At 38.2% G+C, this 23,004-nt stretch overlaps 1 protein-coding gene across 1 annotated transcript in view; it reads left to right on the top strand.

Annotated features, from left to right (window-relative positions):
* The window catches only part of TMTC1 (transmembrane and tetratricopeptide repeat containing 1), a 227,269-nt gene that overhangs the window by 163,169 nt on the left and 41,096 nt on the right, over positions 1-23,004 (top strand). Inside the window, exon 11 of the mRNA XM_023752313.1 lies at positions 15,606-15,749. Coding sequence (XP_023608081.1) covers positions 15,606-15,749 — 144 coding nt within the window. The remainder of the gene's footprint in view (positions 1-15,605; positions 15,750-23,004) is intronic.

The raw sequence follows: 23,004 nt of genomic DNA on the forward strand, positions 1-23,004 counted from the left end.
GTTTTTACTGCCTACCCATGGCAAAAAGAAGGGTGATGCTCCAGTTGGCACACACACACACACCCCACACACACAAGGCAAAACTGGAGTTGGTTGTCAAAAAATAATACTTGTAAGTTCCTCAGGGATATTTTACCTCTGATGAATTTGTACCCCCCTCTTAGGGCTTCCGGACTGTCTGAAAAGGATTTTATTGTGAAGACATTTGGAGTATACCAAAATATGGCTTGATGTATGACTTTAAGAGAAACTAAAAATTCAAGTTCTAAATTACCAGCAACAGTCTGTAATGCTCTTAAGTACTCTTGAAAATTGCAACTCTGGCTTTCAAGATGGTCTTCTCCAAAAGGTCCCAGATAATGAACATATTTATCCTGGAACCTGTGGAGACGTGATAACTAACACAGCCTCAGACTCTCCAAATGTGGGCAAAATACAGCAAGGTGCATCCTCTCTTTACTGAATCCCAGGAGACTCACGGAAGCTTCCTGAAGAGTTTTCCATGCCCCCACAGATTGACTCACATCTGGTCGAATTTTCTGTTCCTGTTCCATCTTAGGACATACTTAAAATATATAAACCAAACAAATATATTTTACTGACGCGCTAACTCTATTGACTCAAAGCTCAGATTGAAATTGTCATTCTTAAAGTAACCGACCTGATTTTTAAAAGTATCCCTTTGAACAGTGTTCTGCTCAAGTGTGTTGTTCATCAGTCAACATCTGTTAGATTTTAAGACCTGTTACTTAATATTCAGTATAGCAAGCATTTTCAACTGTTGCATCAAGTTCACTGTCAAATACTTTCCCAAAGATTACAAGAAACGTTAGGTTCTGGAAGAATACTTGTAACAGAGCTTTTTATTGAGGAATAGACGTTTTTATTAAGGAGTAGAAGATAGCTTTTAAAATGTTAAGGAATGATATTCTTTCACTGGAAGGCAGTTTACCCAAATGTTTATGATGCTTATCATGAGCTGGTAAGATTATGGTTTAAATTTTTTTAACTTTCTTTTGTGCTCCAGATATTTACAATGAACACGTATCACTTTGGCAATGAGGAAATGTCCTTTTTAAAAAGGCATATTCCTTCAAGGGTACACATAAAGTGTGTTTTGGCTTTAACAATTGGCGTTTCATGATTTTAGCTGGCATTCTTGAAGGAAAGAAAAGAGCAGTAAGTTTGTGTGAAAAATATTGATTGGAAGGAAGTGTATCGGTATCTTTTTAAATTTGTTTTATTCTAACAGACTATTTTCTCTCAAGTTCGCACAGGAAAATATGGCAGGCCCTGAAGCACAGCTTGGGGCAAAGGTATAAGTTAAGTAAATTCTCTGGCAGGTGATTTTACTGAATTATAGTAGCCAGTTGGGTACTTCAGCTTCTCTCCCATGAAACAATAAAAATAAATGTTCAGCAACTATGCTTCTGGAAGAAACATGTCCCTTGAGAAATGAGGAAAAACAGTGAAAGCAGTAAATATACCGCATAGTAATTAGTGAAACATTTCGCTCTCTTAGACCAGGTTCAAAAATACTTCTGATCTAAAATAAAGTATCATTATTTTTGTGTGGATACCTCTGTGGTGAATTTCCAACAGATGTGGGTATTTTTTGTTTTGTGTGTGTGTGTGTGTATGTGTGTGTGTGTCTCTGTGTGTGTGTTTAGAGACAGAGGAAGGGAGAGGAGTAGAAAGATAGAAACACTGATGAGAGAGAAACATCATCCATTGGCTATCTCTTGCACACCCCCAAATGGAGATGGAGCCTGCAACCCAGGCATGTACCTGAACCAGGAATCGGAATCGGTGACCTCTTGGTTCCTAGGTCCGTGCTCAACTGCTAAGCCACAATAGCCTAGCTGTGTGTGTTTTATAATTTAAATAAATTGTCACTGTGTGTTAGAAAATGAAAATACCAGGACTGTTCATCACTAGAAGAAAGCCCTTATTTTGATATTGCTATTTCTTTGTGGAAGTTGCTGAGACAGGAATTCCTCCCCCTCCCAACTGTTCCACCTCTGTTTCAACTTCAATGTATCTGATGTTTTCCATATTTGCACACTGCAAGAAAGAGAATGATTAGGAGAGATGCAGGGTTGAAGGTGATATTATCTGAAATCAGGCCCAACAGTTACTCATTCCTGTTATACTGACTATGTAGATCCCAGTGGGAATGGTGAAATTAGTCATTAGGGTTGTGTCAATACCAATATCTTTATGGCTGGCGTACAGTCCTAAAAATAGCACTATATTAGATTGGTAATTCTATATCACATGATTATTCTGCTTCTTTTAAGCTTTATTCTATTTTTTTAACCATGTAGAAGTATTTCTGGAGTACAAGGGAAATCTCCCTAGGAAAATGCTACAGCTGAGGTTATAGATTCAGATTAAGATCCACATCATCAAAGAAAAATGTCAGGACCCTTTCCCAACACAAGTATCAGTTTTGCTTTGCTGTGAGGGGCAGCTCTCATGTCTGTGCCTAGTCTGGGTTCTGTAAGGCTTGCGATTCTGTTTTCTGGAGAATCAGAAGACCCCTGGTGGATCTGCCAGGTAGCTCCAATGCTTTCTGACAATTGCGTTACCCTGGGGAAGGTTTCTGCCATGACGCCTATTTTATGGAAATAGAAAGGCTAGAGATCGCCCAATATCTCAGCTCTCCCACGAAATGCCTCATCCCATAAATCCCAATGGAGAGATGGTGGCCCTGCCTGGAGGAAGTGTAGAAGACACTGAATGTGTACTTGGCCAGTGTGTTGTTGATTAGCATAAAAAGTCTGTTAAAGGTGAAGAGTTTTAAAACAATTTATGCATGCTCTCAAATTTTATATTGTACCCTAAATTTCACATCTACATCTGTTCACCAATCTGCTACGGTCAAGCCAAGTCCTTTCCTCTGAGTAAGAGTCTGCTGATTAAAAGCTGCAAAACCACACCCATAATTCACTTCTATGATGGTCAGTTTCGATACTTTAAATTTAAGCCTATTTGAGAATTTTCTGATTATACTCCTCCAGTCTTTTACAATGATCTCACATGTCTAACTCAATGGCCATTTTTTGAGCAGCTTCTCTTTTTTAAGTACTTTCAGAGTATTTGCTTAGTTTTGATGGAAATAGCAACTCTCTTATTTATATTTACATTTTATCCGTTTGCAAAATATTTTATTATACTGTACAATTGCAATAAAAGCTTCAACTGGAATAATTTTGTTAATAAACACAATAGACTCTTAGCAGCCATGCAGCTCAGCTCATGGGAGCAAAAGGGCCCGGGCTTACAGAGGAAGTTTAAGTTGTGGATATCCACGGATATGTTTTACAGAGAACATCTGGGAATCTGAGGACATAATTAGAGGCTGTTTTAAAAGAGTTTGCACTAGGTGATAGAGTCATGGAATCTATTTTTTCATCTTGTATTTAAATTCCAGACATGACTGGATTACTGGTTAGCTAAAATGGGTGGGTCATCAGGAATCCTGCAGCCAGGAATGAGAGTAGAGTTTGTCTTTGTCCAGGTGGGTCAGGAAGGTCTCTCCACAGATTCTGCTGAACATTTGTTCACCTAGGTACCGTCTTCCTCCCACCCTACTAGCATAATGCCTGGCCACACCCAGGTCTGCTGATGTCTTCCAGGTGCTTGGATATCAGCCATATGTGCAGGATTCCATCCTGATAAAAGGGCTATGATCCTCTCAGTCACTCAGACAACTATTTTATTTTCACAAATATGCTTTCAACATGAAATACACAATAAATCATCTTAAGATTCCCCCCCCCCCTCCCATAACCCTATCATGCGGGAAATACAATGCCTTGCCCTGGGGGTGCTCAAGTTGTCCTGGGCCAGCCCTGGGTCCCTTAGAGCCGCCTTGTCCCCTCCTAATATATCTGTTATTGATGTTTTAAACAGAAAATCTGAAGGGAGAGAAAACTATGTTCAAAGGGGGTTGAAGTTCCTGAGCAGGTTCTTTTCTATGGGCATAACTAAAAGGGAAGGAATGTGCTTTTAATGCCCCTGGACACAAGAAATCTACACTTGCTTTTAACTGGTTAACGCGTGGGAAAGAATAGACTTCTTATTGGAATTTTTTAATGCATGAAATAAAGACTTGTCATGAGAGTAGTGCCCATTGGTATCGTCCTTTGTATTTCCTCCTATGTGGGTAACTGGAACTTGGCAAGGAGATCCCATTAGACTACAATAAATGTATGTGGAAATGGGAAGTAATAAAAGAACGAGTATTGAAGAAATGCCATATCATTAGGGTCTAGAGAAATCTAACCGTGCCCCACTGTTCACTGATATCCTGAGTATATCAATAAAATTACTTTATTATAAATCCTTTGCAAAATGCTATCCATAAAACTGGTGGGGTTTGAGCATCTTTTAAAAATCAGTGTTTATGTAAAAAGTCTTTCTTTACACGGCCTGTTTTGAATGAGCATTTGAAATAACTCTACTGACGGCAGGTGGCCTTGGATACCAGCTGCCATGTATCTCTGGAAAGAATTAAAATTCCAATGTCTTTGCTAGCCAGGTTGAAGAAAGGAAGATGCATTCTTCTGCTGGTGTGGTATTTTCACTTACAGAAGTATAAATATATACATATATACACATGTATATGTTAAGTCCCGCATTTTATTCATTAATTTAAGAAATTAAGTATATTTCATTCAGACAAAAGACAGAATTTTGGTCACATTGTGGACATACTTATGGACTAAATTTCCAAATGGAAGTTCCATGATTTATACTGCCCTCTCTGTCTCTGTTGTGATTCCCCAGGAAACAATGGGAGGCAGAGATTTGCGTGCAGAATGTTTATTCAGGAATGTTCTCTGAAACACCAAGTAAGAAAGCCAGGGAAGCAAGAGGTGCAGAGAGAGTTGAGGTGCAGTGCAATTACTAGGAGGCTTCAGCCGATCCCACAGGAGCTCTGGAAAACCCCTCGGAGTCCTCCTGAATGGACAGGAGCTGGAACCTTTATACCCTCTTAAAACTAATTTAAGGGAGGGGAGGACTCTGAGTGAGGCAACTCTGAGGCTGAGAGCAATGCCCAGGGAAGAAGTGTGAGCTGTCAGCAGCTAGGGAACACGTGCCTCACACTTGAATAGGGCCTCTGGATGGTGCAAGACAGCATCCACTACACACCAGCTTAATTTATGATTTTTCTATATGTCAATATGAGTTTTAACAGAATATCATTTAGATTTTCTGTTAAAATTAGAATAGTGGTGTTACCTACCTCTGGGTTGGAATAGTACAAAACAATTCATACAAAAGGCTGAAAGCAATGTCTAAATACCTGGCAATAATAAACTCAGTAAATGTTATTAATATATCCAAAATCTGACCACTTCTGTCCACATGCAGTACCCATCATCTCTCACCTAGATTACTGTAATATTCTCTGGTCTCTGCATTTTCACCCCTCCCCCACTCCCTTCAGACTGTTCTCAGCACAGCAACCATAGGGATGTTCCATTCATAGCAGTCCATGCTCAGAACATTGCTGGCTCCCATCTCATTCATCGGGAAACTCAAAGCCCCTGTAGCAGTCTTCACTCCCTGCAAGTCCTGGCCACTTTCCTGCTGAGACCTCACCTCCTACTATTCTTGCTTGCTCAACTCTAGCTACATAGTGCTCCGGACACATCCCAGTCAGGCACACACCAGTCACATTACATTCCTATTTCAGGGACTCTCTGTATTTGTCATTTCCTCTTCCCAGAACACTTTCTCTTCTCTAAATGTCTGCTTCCCTCCCTTCCTTCAGGATTCCTCACATAATGTCATTTTCCATAAGGCCTTCCTGGTCACCCTTCTTAAAAGTGCAGCCACACCAGGCCAGAGTGGCTCAGTTGATTAAGTGTAGTTCTGTGCACAGAAAGGTTGTTGGTTTGATTCCCAGTTTGGTCACATGCCTAAACTATGAGATCCATCCTGGTCATGGAGTGTGTGGAAGGTCTCTCTCTCTCTCTCTCTTTCTCTCTCTCTCTCTCCCTTTTCCTCTCTCTAAACATGTCTTCCCATGAGGATTAAAAATAAGTGTAGCCACTCCCAATATACCCTATTTCCCTTTTTTGCTTCATATCTTCCTACTGCATTGGTCACACTCTAATGTGGGCCATTAGCAGAAGGCCTGGCACATTGTAGATACTCAATGAATGTTTGTTGAAAGAAAAACTGAATTAATATAATGCATAAAATCTCTCTCACAGGCCCCTTAGGTTCAGAGGACACCTCCGTAAAGATAAGCCGTGTTTCTCACTGGGAGAGTGGTCAACAGTTTAGTTGAAACAACTCTTCATTATGCAGGACAATATTATGCATTGCAAGATGTTTAATTCTCCTAGTTCCTGCCCATTGTATACCAGTGGTGACCCCAATTCCTAACATGCCTATCAGGGAAATGCATCCCCTTTCCTCCCCACTCCTCATGATCTCCTTGGTTGGTAGTTATTGGTTAGGAATATGGTACCCTTTTCCTGCACCTCACTCTCTTTTTTCTAAGTTGATCCAATAATCAGTATTATACATGCAATGAACTGTGATTACAGTGAGGATTCCACGAGCGCACTGATCTGTCACAGAGGACTTTGAATCCCCTTTATAATCTTGGATGCAGTTGTTAAAATTGCACGTGTCTGAAATTCCATTTCAAGCATATCGAAAAGGCCTAGAGGAAATTGCTCTGGTGCCTGTGGGACCATTTGCTTCAGAGGGTGAAGGACTGACAGGCTTCGGAGTGAGTGTTTGACAAAGAACATTCCTACATTCTTCAAATGGAGAAGGTCACCCGTCCTTCACATCTGAGAACCCATGGTATGGGGGAGACAGATGGATACAAGATGACTTGAGTGTTCACTGGGTTAGCGATGAAGAAATAATGGATGTTATTTGGACTGATGGGAGCAAGTCAAAGGCCATGAACAGCAGTGGAGAGAATGATTTTTTGGAGGCTAAGTTATCCATATGAGAGAAGGAGAGCTGGCAGCTTCAGCCTGGCATGGGTTCATTAGGGCTATGGAGGGAGCCAAGTGAAACCACCCAGAGGTCCTGCAGCTGACCCCAAACCTTAAATGGATGCAGTGTAATAGGTACGATGATGGGTATTTTCATAGCCACTAGCTCATTGTTCACATAAAAGCTGATTTGTTCTCACAGAAGGTCAATATGTTATTAACCTTGTTGTTGCAGAGAAAGCAAACTGAAGCACAGACATGCATTCAAAATCACACAGCTAGAAAGTCACCTATGGCTTCTGCTTCCACACAGAGTTATTTTTCCACTCCACCAAAGGAATTTCCCATCCATCTGGCACAGACACCAAAGTCCGCCATGATCACCCCAACCCGCTGAGAAAGGTTAAATTATGTTCATCATTTTCAACTTAAAAGAGCAGAAAAGTAGTTAATTCAGTACATACCTCTAGAGGTAAATACTCAGGAATCAGGAAATTGTCAGCCATTTAAAATGACTCATTTCCTGAGGATATCGGAGAGCATGGTTTTACTCTAAGTTGTCTTAGAAAATCAATTGGGCGGAGTCCCTCAGAATCCTGCTGAAGGTCACCCATTGTGAGAGGTCAGATTCTTTGGCTGGCCCCTCACAAAGAGTGCATCCCATTTCCCTAAATCTCAGCTGAGGGGTTTTTCCAAGGAGGGTCTGTAATGGACAGGAAGGATTGCATTGTAAAAAGAAACTGGGAGGACATTTTCTGGGTGTTAATGGTGATGTCACACAATTAAAGAAGCAAACCAATAAATAATCAATGTCACCCAGGTGCAATTACTGACATGATGATTCAGATTTTATAACATGAAGGAACCAGGCACTTAGCAACGCCAGAGACTAATTATGGTTGAAAATATGTTGCAGACTCCTGAAATGAAGTTTACTTTGGATATTTTCTAGTCCAGTGAAATTTAGGTTTCATGGTTGAATTTTTTCTCAGTCAGGTTTTTCTTTTGGATTCTTTTTATTTCTTCTCAAAAGGAAGTAGAAAATAAATATCTGACCTTAGCATAGTTAACCTAAAAGAAAATAATGTGTGGAATGAGAATCAGATAAATAAATCAGGGTGTGTATATTCTGAAATGAAATTGCAAATTTGAGCACATGATATAATATGACTTAAAACAATGAAATGAATTAAAAGATACTCGAATGATGAAATTTTGAGCAGATTGTACAAAATTTAAAGTAAATTACTAAAAGAAAATGTAAAACCAAAAATTAGTCCTATACATCTCATATCTTTAGTAGTGGTTAAAGCTTGAGAATAGTGGATCAGAGTACATGTATCTGTCTTATGCACGGAGTGTTGTTGATTGTGGATTGCTTTGCATAATACTGTGCTTCTCAGAGACACTATGATTATTTTATATGGCAGGAGAAACAGCTTTTCATTGAATAAGAATCTCAGTAACTATGTCTCCCAAGTTTATTTTACTTCTGTCACTGAACAGTATAGTTCCTATAAGATCACAGTTGAATGGATTGGTCAAGGGAACAAAAAGATAACTTATTCAAAATGCAAGCTTTAATTTGAATTTATTTGCTGATGGTGGAATGAGTCATATATGGTTTGAGAAAATAGACCTATAGGAACCATCTGCCTTCTTAACACTAACACAAGGGCCTGGCCCCTGTGGCTCAGTGGTTGAGCATCAACCCATGAACCCATGTAGGCTCCATGCCCAGTAGGGGGCATGCAGGAGGCAGCCAATCAATGATTCTCTCTTATCATTGATGTTTCTATTTCTCTCTCTCTCTCTTCTTCTCTGAAATCAGTCAGAACATTTTTTTTTCAAAAAAGAACACAGGACTTCTGAGATACTTCTTTGTGTTTTAATAATCTGTTATTTACTTAATTTTTCCCAGCATCCCTTTTCTTAACTGTAAAATAATACACTAATTTTACTTAGAGAACAAGGGAGGTTAAGTGAGATAATATATGTAAAAGCCCTCTAAAATGTAAAAAAGTGCCATGAATACATACTAGGTCTTTGGGGACCCATTTTCTTCTGTTTTCCACTTAGGCTACTGTTCCTGTTAACATGCTATTGATGTTCATTCTTCCCAGATAAGAGGACTGGGAATGGAGGGGAATGCTAATGTTCTTAACTATCTACTTCATTAGTTCTGCCAATTGATAAAAATCAAGAATGCTTTAAATGCTCAAATGGATATGTGTTTATTACAAATGTAAATTAATAATTGAAAAATAATTTTTAGTTCATGGAACTGTATCTCTGTACCTAGAATTCTTTTTTAAAGAGGAAAAATAAACTTTCTTATAGAACATAACTATTTGACAATATAACATTTTTTCTGTACAATAAATTTTAAAAATTTTAACTGATTGAAATAAAAATAGTAAAGAAATGAGAGAGTCCCCATAAACAATGCATATGGTTAATAAAGTTAGGAGAAAGAAAGTCCAGTTACACTGGTCTTTAAAAAGTAGGCCTGCCCTGGCTGGTGTGGCTCAGTTGGTTGGGCATCATCCCGTGCACCAGAAAGCTGCTGGCTCAATTCTGATCAGGGCACATGCCTGGGTTGTCAGCTCGATCCCTGGTAGGGGTGTGCAGGAGGCAGTCAGTCAATGTTTCTCTCTCACATAGATATTTCTCTTTCTTCCTTTGCCTTCCTTTCTCTCTAAAAATCATAAAAAAGTTTTTTTTAAGTAGGTCTGACAATGACCACTGTGCTGCAGTTCAGTGGCGCTTTTGTTGTGGTTGTTTTTAGTTGGATAAGGGAATGGTCACTAACAGAACTTATGTAAAACATACCTGCAGAAGTCAAAATCCAGATGGGCTTAATTTATTCTGACAATTGATGTAGCCGCGTAGACATCTCTTAAATTTATTCATCTTTTCAATAGAAAACTCCCCCCTGGAGAACTCAGGATTGACATTAGACCCAAGTTAATTCAAATACAAGTGTATTTTAAAAGTAAACACACAAAATAAGTCGTGTTCTTGCATAGGACTTCAGTACACAAGAAAAGACTCTCCGTTTTAAGAAAATATCTACATCAATATAAAAATCAAAATAAAAAGTGATATTTTTTCCTGACCTGGCTGTTGAAGAATCCTTTAAATGAATTCAGCTTTGTTTCATAAATAATGCAGTACTTTTTTGCGATGAGGTGAACCTAATCAGATAACCAGTGAGACGAGGTATTGCGAGAAGACCCTTACTATTACCAGGAATGAACAACAGCTATTCATTTTCCAGGTGGAGGGCTGTGCATGGTAATAGCTTCAGTAAATCACCAGAAGTGCAGCAGTCCTTCCGTTGGAAGGGTTGAGACTCTGGTAATTAACATGGAGCCTCTTTTCCTAAGCCTCATGGTTCTGCAGCCTTGGAGCACAAGGCATCCTAAAGGCTTTTACTTTCCTTCTCACTACTTGGTTCTCATTTTGAGAGTTCAGTACAGACTTACATTTTGTTTCTGATTTGACAAAAAAAAAAAAAGAGGGAGAGAGAGAGAAAAACATTTTTGTAGTTGGTGACCTTTGAAAGTGCATACCATTCATTTAAATGGCAGTGGGGTCCTGAGTGAATAAAACGTCAGGAAAGAAGGGCTGAGGACCAGCTGGAGAGCCAGCTAGCTGCTTGGCGGTGCAGACCAGAACTTTGACACAGAAGTGAGCCCATTGTGGAAGCTCTTACTGAATATAGACCGTCCTTTTCCATAGTTTGTGCTTTCACCTCAGGCATTTAATTTGGTAGCTCCAAAACCTAAAGAAACAAGGGAAAAATCACGTTTTATGAAATTACCTCTCCTGAGGAGGCAGATATCCTGGGATGCTTTTTAAAAAATATTTTTTTTTATTGATTTCAGAAAGGAAGGGAGAGAGAGAGAGAGAGAGAGAGAGAGAGAGAGAGAGAGAGACATATCACTTTGTCATCTGGGAAACAATGAGAATTACTCTCACCATGTTCACTGGACAACGCTTTTTTTAAATATATTTTATTGATTTTTTTACAGAGAGGAAGGGAGAGGGATAGAGAGTTAGAAACATCGATGAGAGAGAGAGAAACATCGATCAGCTGCCTCCTGCACACCCCCTACTGGGGATGTTGCCAGAAACCAAGGTACATGCCCTTGACCAGAATCGAACCTGGGACCTTTCAGTCCGCAGGCCGACGCTCTATCCACTGAGCCAAACCGGTTAGGGCTTCACTGGACAACTCTTAAATCATCTGGCAATCACAGAGCTTTGCTCAACATAAAAAAAAAAGTTTCTTTGGAAGAATTTGAGCCCTGGCTATAATGTGCTCTCCATATCCACTTCCAAAATAACTGCTAGACACAAGCTTCCCAGGAGATATCTGGGCATGGAGTGAATGGGGGGATACAAGAGTATTTTATTTTTGTCTCTCATCATAGCTCTGATACCCTGTAGGGTCATCTCAGAGAGAGCACCAGACACTCACCATGTCTCAGGAACTGGGAGATTGGGTGTGAGGGGCTGTAGCAGAGACCCTGGTGTTGTCTTTGCTAATTAAGAAGTCACCAAAGAGAAGCAAACAACAGCCCTTGTCTGGCCTGAGATGTTTTCTTTCCCCCAACTTCCTCTTATAATACAACTTTCCCTATAGCCTTCAAAGTCATTGTGAATAATTAGGGCTTTTAAGCTTTAAGAGGGTGTAATATTCATTTGAATTGATTCTATTCCTTGTCAGTCAAGAGAAGCATTACCCAGAATGTCTTCTTAACAATACTAGTTCTGAGGGATATTCATAGCTGGTCAGTGAGGGAGTAGGGAAGGGAGGATGACATAGGCAAATAAACTCAGGACACTCTGGTTAAGCAACGATTTGGGGGGGAAAGTAGAGCAACTTGTCTTTTTGGCCTTTTAATAGCAACCCCTTCAAAGCAAAGATTTGAAAAAAATGATGCAACTTGTCTTTCTGGCCTTTTAATAGCAACTGATCTTAGAATGGACAGAACAGGGTGGGAGGGGCAAGTATGGCATTTGATTGTCAAGAGACTTGACAAGGACAGATCCTATTTTTATTACTTGGGCATGACCTTGGCTTTCTTACATTAAAAGCCAGCTCCACAGGCTTATTCAAAGTACTCTGGGTGACAGAGATGGAGCCTCTTAGACTGCTAAATATGTCCACTAAATGTAGCAGAAACAGCCAAGTCATGTATCTGTGCTCATTGCCTTCTTTATAGTTTCATGTTAAGGAAATAAATTGATTCCCTTTCTTCTTTAATCAGCACAAATTTGGCTTGTTGATGCATACCCAATCCCTTACATTTGCTTTGGACGTGAGAAATGTTATTTTCACATTATTGTGTATTATTTAATTTTTTTAGTGTTTGTCAGGATTTTTATTCTGAGATCCATATCAGGCCAGGTGGGAGCACATTACGGAAAGAGGGGGAGATCAGATAAAATGGAAAAAGAAAGTCAAGATAGATGGTTATTGGGGGTTAAAGATTATTTTTATGGGGAGACATTATGCATATCCTTTTTCTCAAAAGTGATGGTCTAATGCTCCAGTCCAAAGGTGTTTATGAAGATTTCTCACCCAGGAACTCCCAGCATCTTGTGGAAATAGTGGGCACTGTAGAGGCAGCTGGGCAGTAGTCCCACCAGGAGAGAAACTCAGCACCTGAGGCAAAGAGGATTTTCTATTAAAGGAAGTTGAAAGTAATTTTAGTCTCCAAAGGACTAAAATTTATTTATTTTCGACAGATTCACATACTATTTATTTTTGCATTGTTTGGGAGTTATTTACTAATACCACTAATATTTGCTTCTCTGCCTTATTTATATGCTCACATCTGCAAAAATAGTTGACCATTAAGATTTGGCATAAGAAAGAAAAACAAAGCTGGAAGAATCATGATCCCTCATTTCAAACAATATTAGAAAGTTATAGTAACCAAAACAGTATGATAGCTTTTATTTTAAAATAAGATATATTGATCAATTAAAGAGAATAAACCCACACATCTATGGCCAGTTAATTTACTACAAAGGAACAAAGAATACACACTGTGGGAAGGACAGTCTTTTCAATGAATGGTATTGGGAAAATTGGACAGCACATGCAAAAGAATGAAACTGGTCCGTTATTTTACACCATACACAAAATTAACAACATGAATTGAAAACTGGAATATAAGACCAGAAACCATGAAACTCCTAGAAGAAAACATAAGCTCCTTGACATCAGTCTTGGCAATGATTTTTTTGTATTTGACAGCAAAAGCAAATGCAATACTAGTAAAAATGAACAAGTGGGACTACACAAAACTAAAAAGCTTCTACACAGCAAAGGACACCATCGATGAAATGAAAAGGCAACCTTCAGAATGGGAGAAAATATTTACAAGTCATGTATCTGATAAGGATTTACCATCCAAAAAATATAAAGCTCTCATACAACTCAAGAACAAACAAAAAAATTGGGCAGAGACTCTGAATAAACATTTTTCCAAAGAAGACATGCAGATGGACAACAGGTACATGAAAAGATGCTCAACATTATTAATCATCAAGGAAAATCAAAACTACAATGAGGTATAACCTTGCATCAGTTAGAATGGCTAATATTTTTAAATCATTTTTTTATTTTTCAATTAAAGTTGACATGTAATATATTAGTTTCAGGTGTACAATTTAGATACATTAGATAACTTACTAAGATTATCCTGATAAATCTCATACCCATCTGACACCATATATGTCATTACAATATTAACTATTTCCTATGCTATACTTTACATCCCCATGACTATTCTGTAACTACAAATTTATACTTCTTAATTCCTTCACCTCTTTCACCCATCCCCCCAAGTTCCTATCTGGCAACTGTGACAATATTCTCTGTATCTACAAGTCTGTTTCTGCTCTATTTGTCCATTTATTTGTATTTTAGATTTGACTGTTGATAGATATATACTTACTGCCATTTTATTGTTCATATTTTTTATCTTTTTTTAAAAGAAAGCCCTTTAACATTTTTTGTAATACTGGGTTGGCGATGAACTCCTTTAGCTTTTTCTTGTCTAGGAAGCTCTTTTTATGTCCTTTGATTCTAAATAACTTTGATGGAAAGAGGTTGAAGGTCCTTGCATTTCATCACTGAAGTTTTGTTATAATTTTTATGTGATTATGGGAGAATGCAAGTACCACATGTTCCTATGCCGCCACCTTGATCGGAAGCCTAGAATGGCTAATATTAAAAAACAACAAAAAATAAATAACAAGTGTTGGTAAAATGTAGAGGAAAGGAAATGTACATTAGTGCAGCCATTATGTAAAATAAAATGAAAGTTCCTCAAAAAATTAAAATTCGAACTAGCACATGACCCAGCAATTCCAGTTGTTGGAATATATTGGAAGGAAATGAGAATACTATATCCAAGAGTCATCTACAACCTCATATTCATAGCAGCATTATTTGCAAAACCAAGATGTGGAAACAGAAGGTGTGTAAGGAAGTTGTGGTGTGTATTTATACACAGTGAAATATTACTCAGTCATAAAAAAGGGAGGAAATCTTGCCACTTGTGACAACATAGCTCTATGCTAAGTGAAGTGAGTCAGAGAAAGACAAATACAGCAGATCTTGCATAACATAATTTCATTCAATGAGGTTTAGTTATAATTCTAATGAATACCTTGGGAGATTAAATCTTGTTTATAACAATTGTCCTATGGTAAAATAGATTTCATTATAAAGTCGCATAACTGATTGACAATGTTAAATGAGTTTTACTGTACTGTATGAGCTCACCTATATATGAAATCTAAAGTAAATTAAAAAACTGAAATAAAACAAAACAAAACCATAGAAAACAAAATCCATGGTTGATTACCAGAGCTAGGGAATTGGATGAAGGTGGTGAAAAGGTACAAGCTTCCAGTTATAACATAAATGAGATCCAGGGATATAATATACAACATGATGACTATAGCTAATAACATTGCTGTTTGGTGCATATGAAAGTTGTTCAGTGAGTAGATCCTAAGAGTCCTCTTCATAAGGATGAAAACATTCTTTTTTGTGTGTATTTATATGAGACTAGAGGTCTGGTGCACGAAATTTGTGTACGGGTAGGGTCCCTAGGCCTGGCTGGCAATCAGGGCTGATTGGGATCTTCCGGCTGCCAGCCAGGGCCTCCCTTCCCAGGCTGCCGGCTGCCGGCTGCCAGCTGGGGCCTTCCTTTGTTCTGCACCCCTTTCCCCCCGGTGCTCAGCACACATCATAGAGAGCAATTAAACTCCCGGTTTCCCGCTTGAACTCCCAAGGGGACACTTTGCATTATTAGCCTTTTATATATGTCAGCTAAACTTATTGTGGCAGTCATTTCACAATATATATTAGTCAAATTCTTATGCTGTATACCTTAAACTTACACAGTGCTTCATGTCAGTTATATCTCAACAAAATTGCACTAAAAAGGATTTGGCATAGATGTACCATTAAAATAAAGGAAGAATTCAGTGTTTCTTTTTGGTTGTGGCATAGGTGGGGGAGGCAGAAAGTAGAACAAGCAAACTGTCCAACTTAGAAGTTTTTGAACACTCATGGCTTAATATTTTAAAATTTTTTAGGCTGTATCCACGCCATGCAAGTGCCCTGAACAACCTTGGAACACTGACGAGGAACACAGCAGAGGCAAAGATGTACTATCAGAGGGCTCTCCAGCTAAATCCACAGCACAACCGGGCTCTGTTCAATCTTGGGAATCTCCTCAAGTAAGTAGAGTGTGTACCTTTGATCAGGTGGCCTTGTAATTTCCCGAAATCCTTTTCTTCTCAACACTTGGTTAAGCTATTGTCTTCTCTTCCAAGAGTGAAATAATTAGAGATTTTAAGCTTTGGAAAGATGCAATACTCATCTGAATTAATTCTATCCTTTATCAGTCAAAAAGAGTATTTTCCAGAGTGTCTTTCTGGAAGTATTAGTTCTGGGAGCTGCTCATAAATTGTCTGTAGAGAGGCGAGATTAGGAAGGGATTACATGGTCAAATGAATTTAGGAAATACTGAGTTAAGTTAAATATAGTTCCTTTAAAAAAAGAAAGAGAGAGAGAGAGAGAGAGAGAGAGAGAGAGAGAGAGAGAGGAGAAAAAGAAAGAAAGAAAGAAAGAAAGAAAGAAAGAAAGAAAGAAAGAAAGAAGGAAGGAAGGAAGGAAGGAAGGAAGGAAGGAAGGAAGGAAGGAAGGAAGGAAGGAAGGAAAGAAAGAAAGAAAGAAAGAAAGAAAGAAAGAAAGAAAGAAAGAAAGAAAGAAAAGAAAGAAAAGAAAGAAAAGAAAGAAAAGAAAGAAAAGAAAGAAAAGAAAGAAAAGAAAGAAAAGAAAGAAAAGAAAGAAAAGAAAGAAAAGAAAGAAAAGAAAGAAAAGAAAGAAAAGAAAGAAAAGAAAGAAAAGAAAGAAAAGAAAGAAAAGAAAGAAAAGAAAGAAAAGAAAGAAAAGAAAGAAAAGAAAGAAAAGAAAGAAAGTTCCTTTTTGCCTTAACTAGTTTGGCTCAATGGATAGAGTGTCAGCCCAAGGACTGAAGGGTCCCGGTTAAGTTCTGGTCAAGGGCACATACCTCAGCTGCAGGCTCAATTCCTGGTCCTGGATGGCAGGGTGCAAGCAGGAGGCAACCAATATATGTGTTTCTCTCACATCGATGTTTCTCTCTCTCCCCCTACCTTCCACTCTCTCTAAGACTCAATGGGAAAAATATCCTCAGGTGAGGATTTAAAACAACAACAAAAAATAAAGAGTAAATGTTCTTTTAAAAAAATAGTTCCTTTATTGCAAAAATTTCTAATATGCTAAACGCCCTGTGAATCCTCAAACAGGGACTATGGAATACAGCATTTTCCAAGCCACTCTTTTTTTGGTAAGGCGTTTCCCACATATTTAATAAATATACTTTTGGCAAAGTGCTGGTCTAGGGAAAGCAGTCTGTCCTAAAGGTGTAACTAAATGGTTTAACTACAACTCGTGCCCACTTTGTACTCTTGGTAAGAAACACACTGAGGCATACCTGGAATTAGTAATGATTGGAGTAACTCTTGCTCCTAGGAAGGCCTCCCAGGCATAATCACTGGTGTTGGCTTTTCCCTCACTGCCTTATAAAAGGTTAATCGTGCAATTAGTATCACCAGAGACGGGGTACTTTTGCCTCATGTATTGTAATTAATAGGCAGGCTAAGTATGTTGGTGATGGTACTGGCATTGATCGTGAAAATGGTGGTGGTTCTGGAATTTAACTTCTAAACTTAAAAAAAAAGGTTGAAATGGAAATTAAAAGGTAAAAATGGTTGGAATCAGACTGTAGTGCTGTGTTTATCTGTACTTGTTAGGATGCCGACAATCTGTACCCTTTCTGAATTGGCTTCCATGCCTCTAAACTTTAGAGAGGCTAATGGTGTGTTTTGTTCCTCTAACCTCTCCCTAACAGGATTGTTTTCATTGCCTCAGTAACTTTTATGATGCACCTTCTTCACTTTCCTGTTTACTCCTTGAATGTTATATGTACACATAGATATTAGTACTAACAAGCTCCCTTCAGAAACAAGAACAAATCAAATGTTTTGGGAGAAATGAGTTCTAATTATTGTAGATAACAAGTTACAGGTTGATAGGGTGTTTTACTTTACTATTTTTATGAGCTCTTATTTTTATGTGAAGTTCTAAGGACTCATTTTTAATGTCATGTTACATCTGTATGTATCTTTACTTAGGGCCCAGATAACTTCAGTCTGGGTACAAGCCTGTCAGTGTCTTTTGGGTTACATGGATTATATAATATCGAGTTCAAAAATCACATAGATGAGTGTTTTCCCCAAAAAGCCAGCTTTAAACGCCTGTCTTTGAAATGAGGGTCCCTGTTAGGAGTGATATCCTGCGGTTATGATTATCATATTGTGTTGAATGTGCCTGTACTTGAAAAAGGCAGAGGTTCTTTTAAATTTCATCCTGTCAAGACCTGAACAAGAGATATACACTCTAACCTTCTATTTTCAATTCCCATAGGAGTGCCACTGACTATTATTTTGAATTAGTATATGTGAGTTAAAAGTACAAGGACATATTTTTGGAGCATGGTAATGACTGCTTTTCACAGTGAGAGGGATACCTAACAGGATTGTTTCTCTTTCAGTAAAATCAACTCTTGGTGATTATCCAAACCAACAACCATGTTTTGCATTTGTATAGGACTGTAGTTTTCTAAGTGCTTTTTTATGGGGCCCTCTCAGTGATTAAAGTAGATGTGGAAAAAGAGGGGAGGAGGGTCCTAAGGGGTTAAGTGTCTGTACAAAGCCACTCTCCTTTACCTTCTGCTCTCTCACATTATACCAGAGAACAAGGTGGCCATCTATGTGTGTATTATTCTTAGTTTCCAGTAGAATAAAATTATCATAATAGCTAACATTTATATAATACTTTCCAGTTTACAGATGTGTTTTTATATCCATTATTTAATCTGCAAACAGTCTATTGTGAGAGGTATTATTATCCTCATCCCCATTTTACAGATGAGAAAACCAAGGTTTGGAGATCTCTTCTGACCTTGGCCTAGGCTGTGGCAGACCCAGGATTGAATTCCTGCCCTTGGACTTTATCCTGTTCATATCCCGTTACTCATGCTGCTCAGATAGCTCTTGTATCCCAAAATTACTTAATATTTAGCTATTTAATGGTATACGATTGCCTCTTGAGAGGAAGGTCCTTCCTGTTTTTCTTAAGCAAACAGTAAAGGCTGTTTACACTATATCCCTCAGTAGCAGAGAGGGGTGGCTCAGAAAACAGCAGAGTTAATCCACATGTAGATAACTCCAAGTTTTACTTTTGCTTTCCTTAGTATTTTTCTGCTAAGTAGCCATGAGTCAAAGGCAAAAAGAGGATAAAAGAAAATTATAAATTGGGTTTGATTGATTCATTTTACAATTTTATTTATTTCTCATTATACAGGTAACTTTTAAAATTGTACCCTTTTTTGTAATATAGAACTTAATGGTCATTCTAAGAACCCAAGTTATCTCTTTAGATATGAACAGTTTAGATTTGTTTCTTTAGGGGGAAATAGAAGACCTGGGAATTGAACCTAGGTCTGTCTGACCCAGTATCCTTGCCCCTCATCACCACCCTCGACTGCCCCCTTGTGGTTCACCTCAAAATTGGGATACAGCCCACAGCAGCACTGCCAAACGAAAATGAGTCAGAATCTGTAACTTAAAATTTTCAAGTGGCAATATTTCAAAACCTAACAAGGTGAAATTAATCTTAATAATATATTTTATCGAACCCCAATGTATCTAAACTATTATCATTTTAACGTGTAATTAATCTTAAATATTAATTTTAAAATTAAAAATTTGAAAATATTAATGAGATGGTATACTTTCTTTTATATAATTAATCTTTGAAATCCAGTGTATATTTTACAAGACATCTCAGGCTACTCATATCTCAAGGAATCAATAGCCAGATGTAGTTAGTGGCTACTATATTGGACAGCCAGGCCTTAAGTAATGACCTTGACTTCGAGAGAAACCTGAGTCTTTTCCAGGCCAGAAGTTCTAAATAAGATGTGATGCTTTTACAGCATCTCAGAAATCTTATGGCACTAGGACAAATTCCATTTGCATTCTTGGAATTATATGACGGAGCTTTCAACCTGTTCATAGCAGTAGACTTCACTGAGTGTACTGAGTGTTAACTAAATATATTTGGCCTCTTTCAAGACCATTTTACTGGACTTTGAAGTTAATCTATTCTGAGTCTGTGCAGCACATTTACAGTGTGACAAATTGATAAGGATCAGCTTTCCATGCCAGCATTCTTAATTTATATTAATTATTGTTGGCCTTGCTTGGAACTGAACATGTAAAAGAAAATAGACAAGATTAGCATAACCTTTTTAGGGATGAAAAGAGTAAAAGTCCCTGATGGCTCAAAAGAGTATAATAGAATATTTAAATTCCAGGCTTGAGTTAAATAGTGGCTGCTGTTTGAAACACAATATGAAAAGAACCTCTTTAAAAAATCATATCATACCTCCCTTCCAAAAATCATATTATTGCCTAAAGTACCCTCCATTCATATGATTGGCTGTAGATATCACACGGGTGTTACAATAAATCTTATAATTAAAACTCAGAAGACAAGAAATAGAATGTCCAATAATTGAACGATGTAGAAGATGAATTTGATAACAGCATACATTTGATTTTCTTCAGTCCAATCCTTTAGAAAATTGAATATCTAAAGAATAAAATAACACAAAAAGAAGGGCAAGTAACCATTATCTTTGAAATAAGTTTAAATGTTAATAATGCATTTTCTTATGGATTTGATACTAACCACTCCCCCTTTTATTTCACAAAAAGGACTTTAATACACTCAAGATAGTAGTATTTCCCTTCTGTACTTTTTAATTGAGGCCCCAGAGAATCCAAAATGCCAGGCTACTGTGTAAAGAAAAATGTTTTGAGGTTCTTCCCACCACATTAGGATGTCAAGTTCTGCATTCTCCCCTGAGGTGAAATCTTACTCCTTACCCCAGGATGACCTATGAGTATCCAGCTTTACTTACCTGTAGTCCCAACCCCATTACAGTTTCTCCCCTTCATCTTTATCCAACTCATACCCGTCTCTCTCCAGGTCTCTTTCCCCAGCTCTTTAGAAGCCCAGCCCAGCCCAGCATCTCATGCACATCATCACCATCCTCATCACTGCCACCTCACAGTTTTTGGTACAGTGTCCCATCGTCCGCAGGGACTTGAGCACCAGAGCAATGACTTTCTCTTGCTCCCAACCCTTTTTAGCAAATTCAAATATTACATTAACCTCCCAGTTACTCTGCTGCCTTCATTCCAGGGCCCTCCAGTTCTGCTCTGCCTTTCAGACCTTTTCATTCTTTAATACCTGAATTCTGAAATGCTCCTCCTTGACCTTAACCTCTTAACCTTCCCATCCTCCTCTCTGTCACTCCTACTGGCCTGTTGACAGGGTCATGATTATGGCCTGCGGCTTCCTAGCTTTGCTCTGTGCTCAGTTATCTTCTTTTAAGACCTTAATGTTGACATGCCTTCCATGACAAGTTTATTCTTCTCATTGCTGCTGGCCCTGCATTGAGACAACAAACCATTGTTAGAATCTCTGTTCTCTTGATTCTTATGTTCATAATTTATAATCCCATCTCTAATTTATCTGATCTATTTTAGTAATGTAGGTGACATCAACCTAGACTCCTTCATATCTTAACTGTCATTTACTTGCCTGACCAGACCCCTGACCTAAGGTACCCCCATTGCCTGCATTTTGCTTTCCCTAAATCAGTATTTCTCAACTTTTTTCATTATCACCCATCTTTTTAAAGCATTTTTTTCTAATTACCCTCCACCCCAATTTAAAACTCAAGAATACGATTTGTAGGTGGGGTTGAGCACTGGGAGACAACAAATCATTGTAATATCTAAGATGACTTTTCACTGTACCCCCTATCGTCCAAGAAGCAATTTTCACCCCTGCCCTAGACCCTCCTCTACTCTAAAACACAAATCTGAGTTGAATGGGACTCTTACAAAACTCTGAAGATAGCATTGTGGAACACAACAGGATGAGGTGGGGTGTAGAGTTGTTAGAGATTCATCCTTTATGATCTTATATCTCCCACATATTTTCTGTCTTCCTGATACATGTATTCTTTGCCCTCCTCTTCAGTGTCCTTACCCATAACCAGAAGATAACATCATCCCTTACTTTTACTAACAATATTCAAGTCATTTAGGGTGAATTTTTGCAGCTTTCCTTCTGCGTACCTCAAAACTCCCTTCTTCTTTTGTTCTTTCATGGAAGGATGAATTGTGCTGCCTCTTTCATATTTTATGTTTAGATGTTTTTGTAAAATTGAGGCATAATTAACATGTAAAAAATGCACAAATCTTAAGTGTTCAGTGTAATGAGTTTTGACAGTTTTACATGTTCTTGTAATCACCCCCAAATAAACACATAGAGTATTACCATCACCCCAGAAACATCCCTCGTGCTTCTGTTGAGTAATGTTCCCTTCCTGTGAGGCAGTCATTATTTTTTTCACCATAAACTAGTTTAGCCTGTTTTAGAACTTCATTTACAGGCGATCATTTACTATGTACTTTTTTGCTGTTTGGATATTTTTCTTAGCGTAAGTTTTTGAGGCTTATCCAGGTTGTTACATGTTACATTTTTTTTAATGCTCAGTAGTATCACATTGTATATACATGAATTACTTTGTAATTTTTCATGCATAGATACTTGGTTTGTTTACAGGTTTGAGTTATTATGAATATCCATGTTGTGGATATTCACATCCCAGTCTTTTATGTTCATTTTTTGTGGTAAATATCCAGGAGTAGAATTGTATCTTTAATGTTTTAAGAAACTGCCAAACAGTTCTTTAAAGTAATTGTACCACATTTCAGTCCAACTATGGTGAGCGATCCCTTTGCTTCACACCCTAACATTTGGTGTTGTCAGTGTTTTTTATTTCAGCCCTCAGTAGTCATTAGTGTAAAACCCACATGTGTTATTGATTCTGTTTCTTTCCTGTCCTCCCATCCATTATCATGAGTTCTCTCTTGAGTCTTCAGATTCTTCCCATTCCAAACTTACGACCCTAGGGACTCTTTCTGGGTTTAGCTACTCTCGCCAGTTGTTCTCCTAACCCCTTCCTTTCTCTGATCAAATTGACAAGAGGAATGCTTAGCACATGGTGCTCCTCCTCCCTCCCACCTGTTCATTCGGCATTCCAGTGGAGCTGTGGTCTAGAACATCAGCTATGAATTTCCAAGGTTCTCTCAGCTCTCATTCCCCTTGATTTCTCTGAAGTGAAGAATATGACACCATTGACCACCTTCCACTGCTTTAGCAGCTCTTTAGTTCATTGCTATATTACAACATGTTGTTTTTCTCTTCTGTTTCCAATATCTACTCTACTTCCACCCTCCCTTTAAATTTAGGGCACCTGAGAAA

This window comes from Myotis lucifugus, unplaced genomic scaffold (genome assembly GCF_000147115.1).
Source record: "Myotis lucifugus unplaced genomic scaffold, Myoluc2.0 scaffold_30, whole genome shotgun sequence".
Classification (NCBI taxonomy): Eukaryota; Metazoa; Chordata; class Mammalia; order Chiroptera; family Vespertilionidae; genus Myotis; species Myotis lucifugus.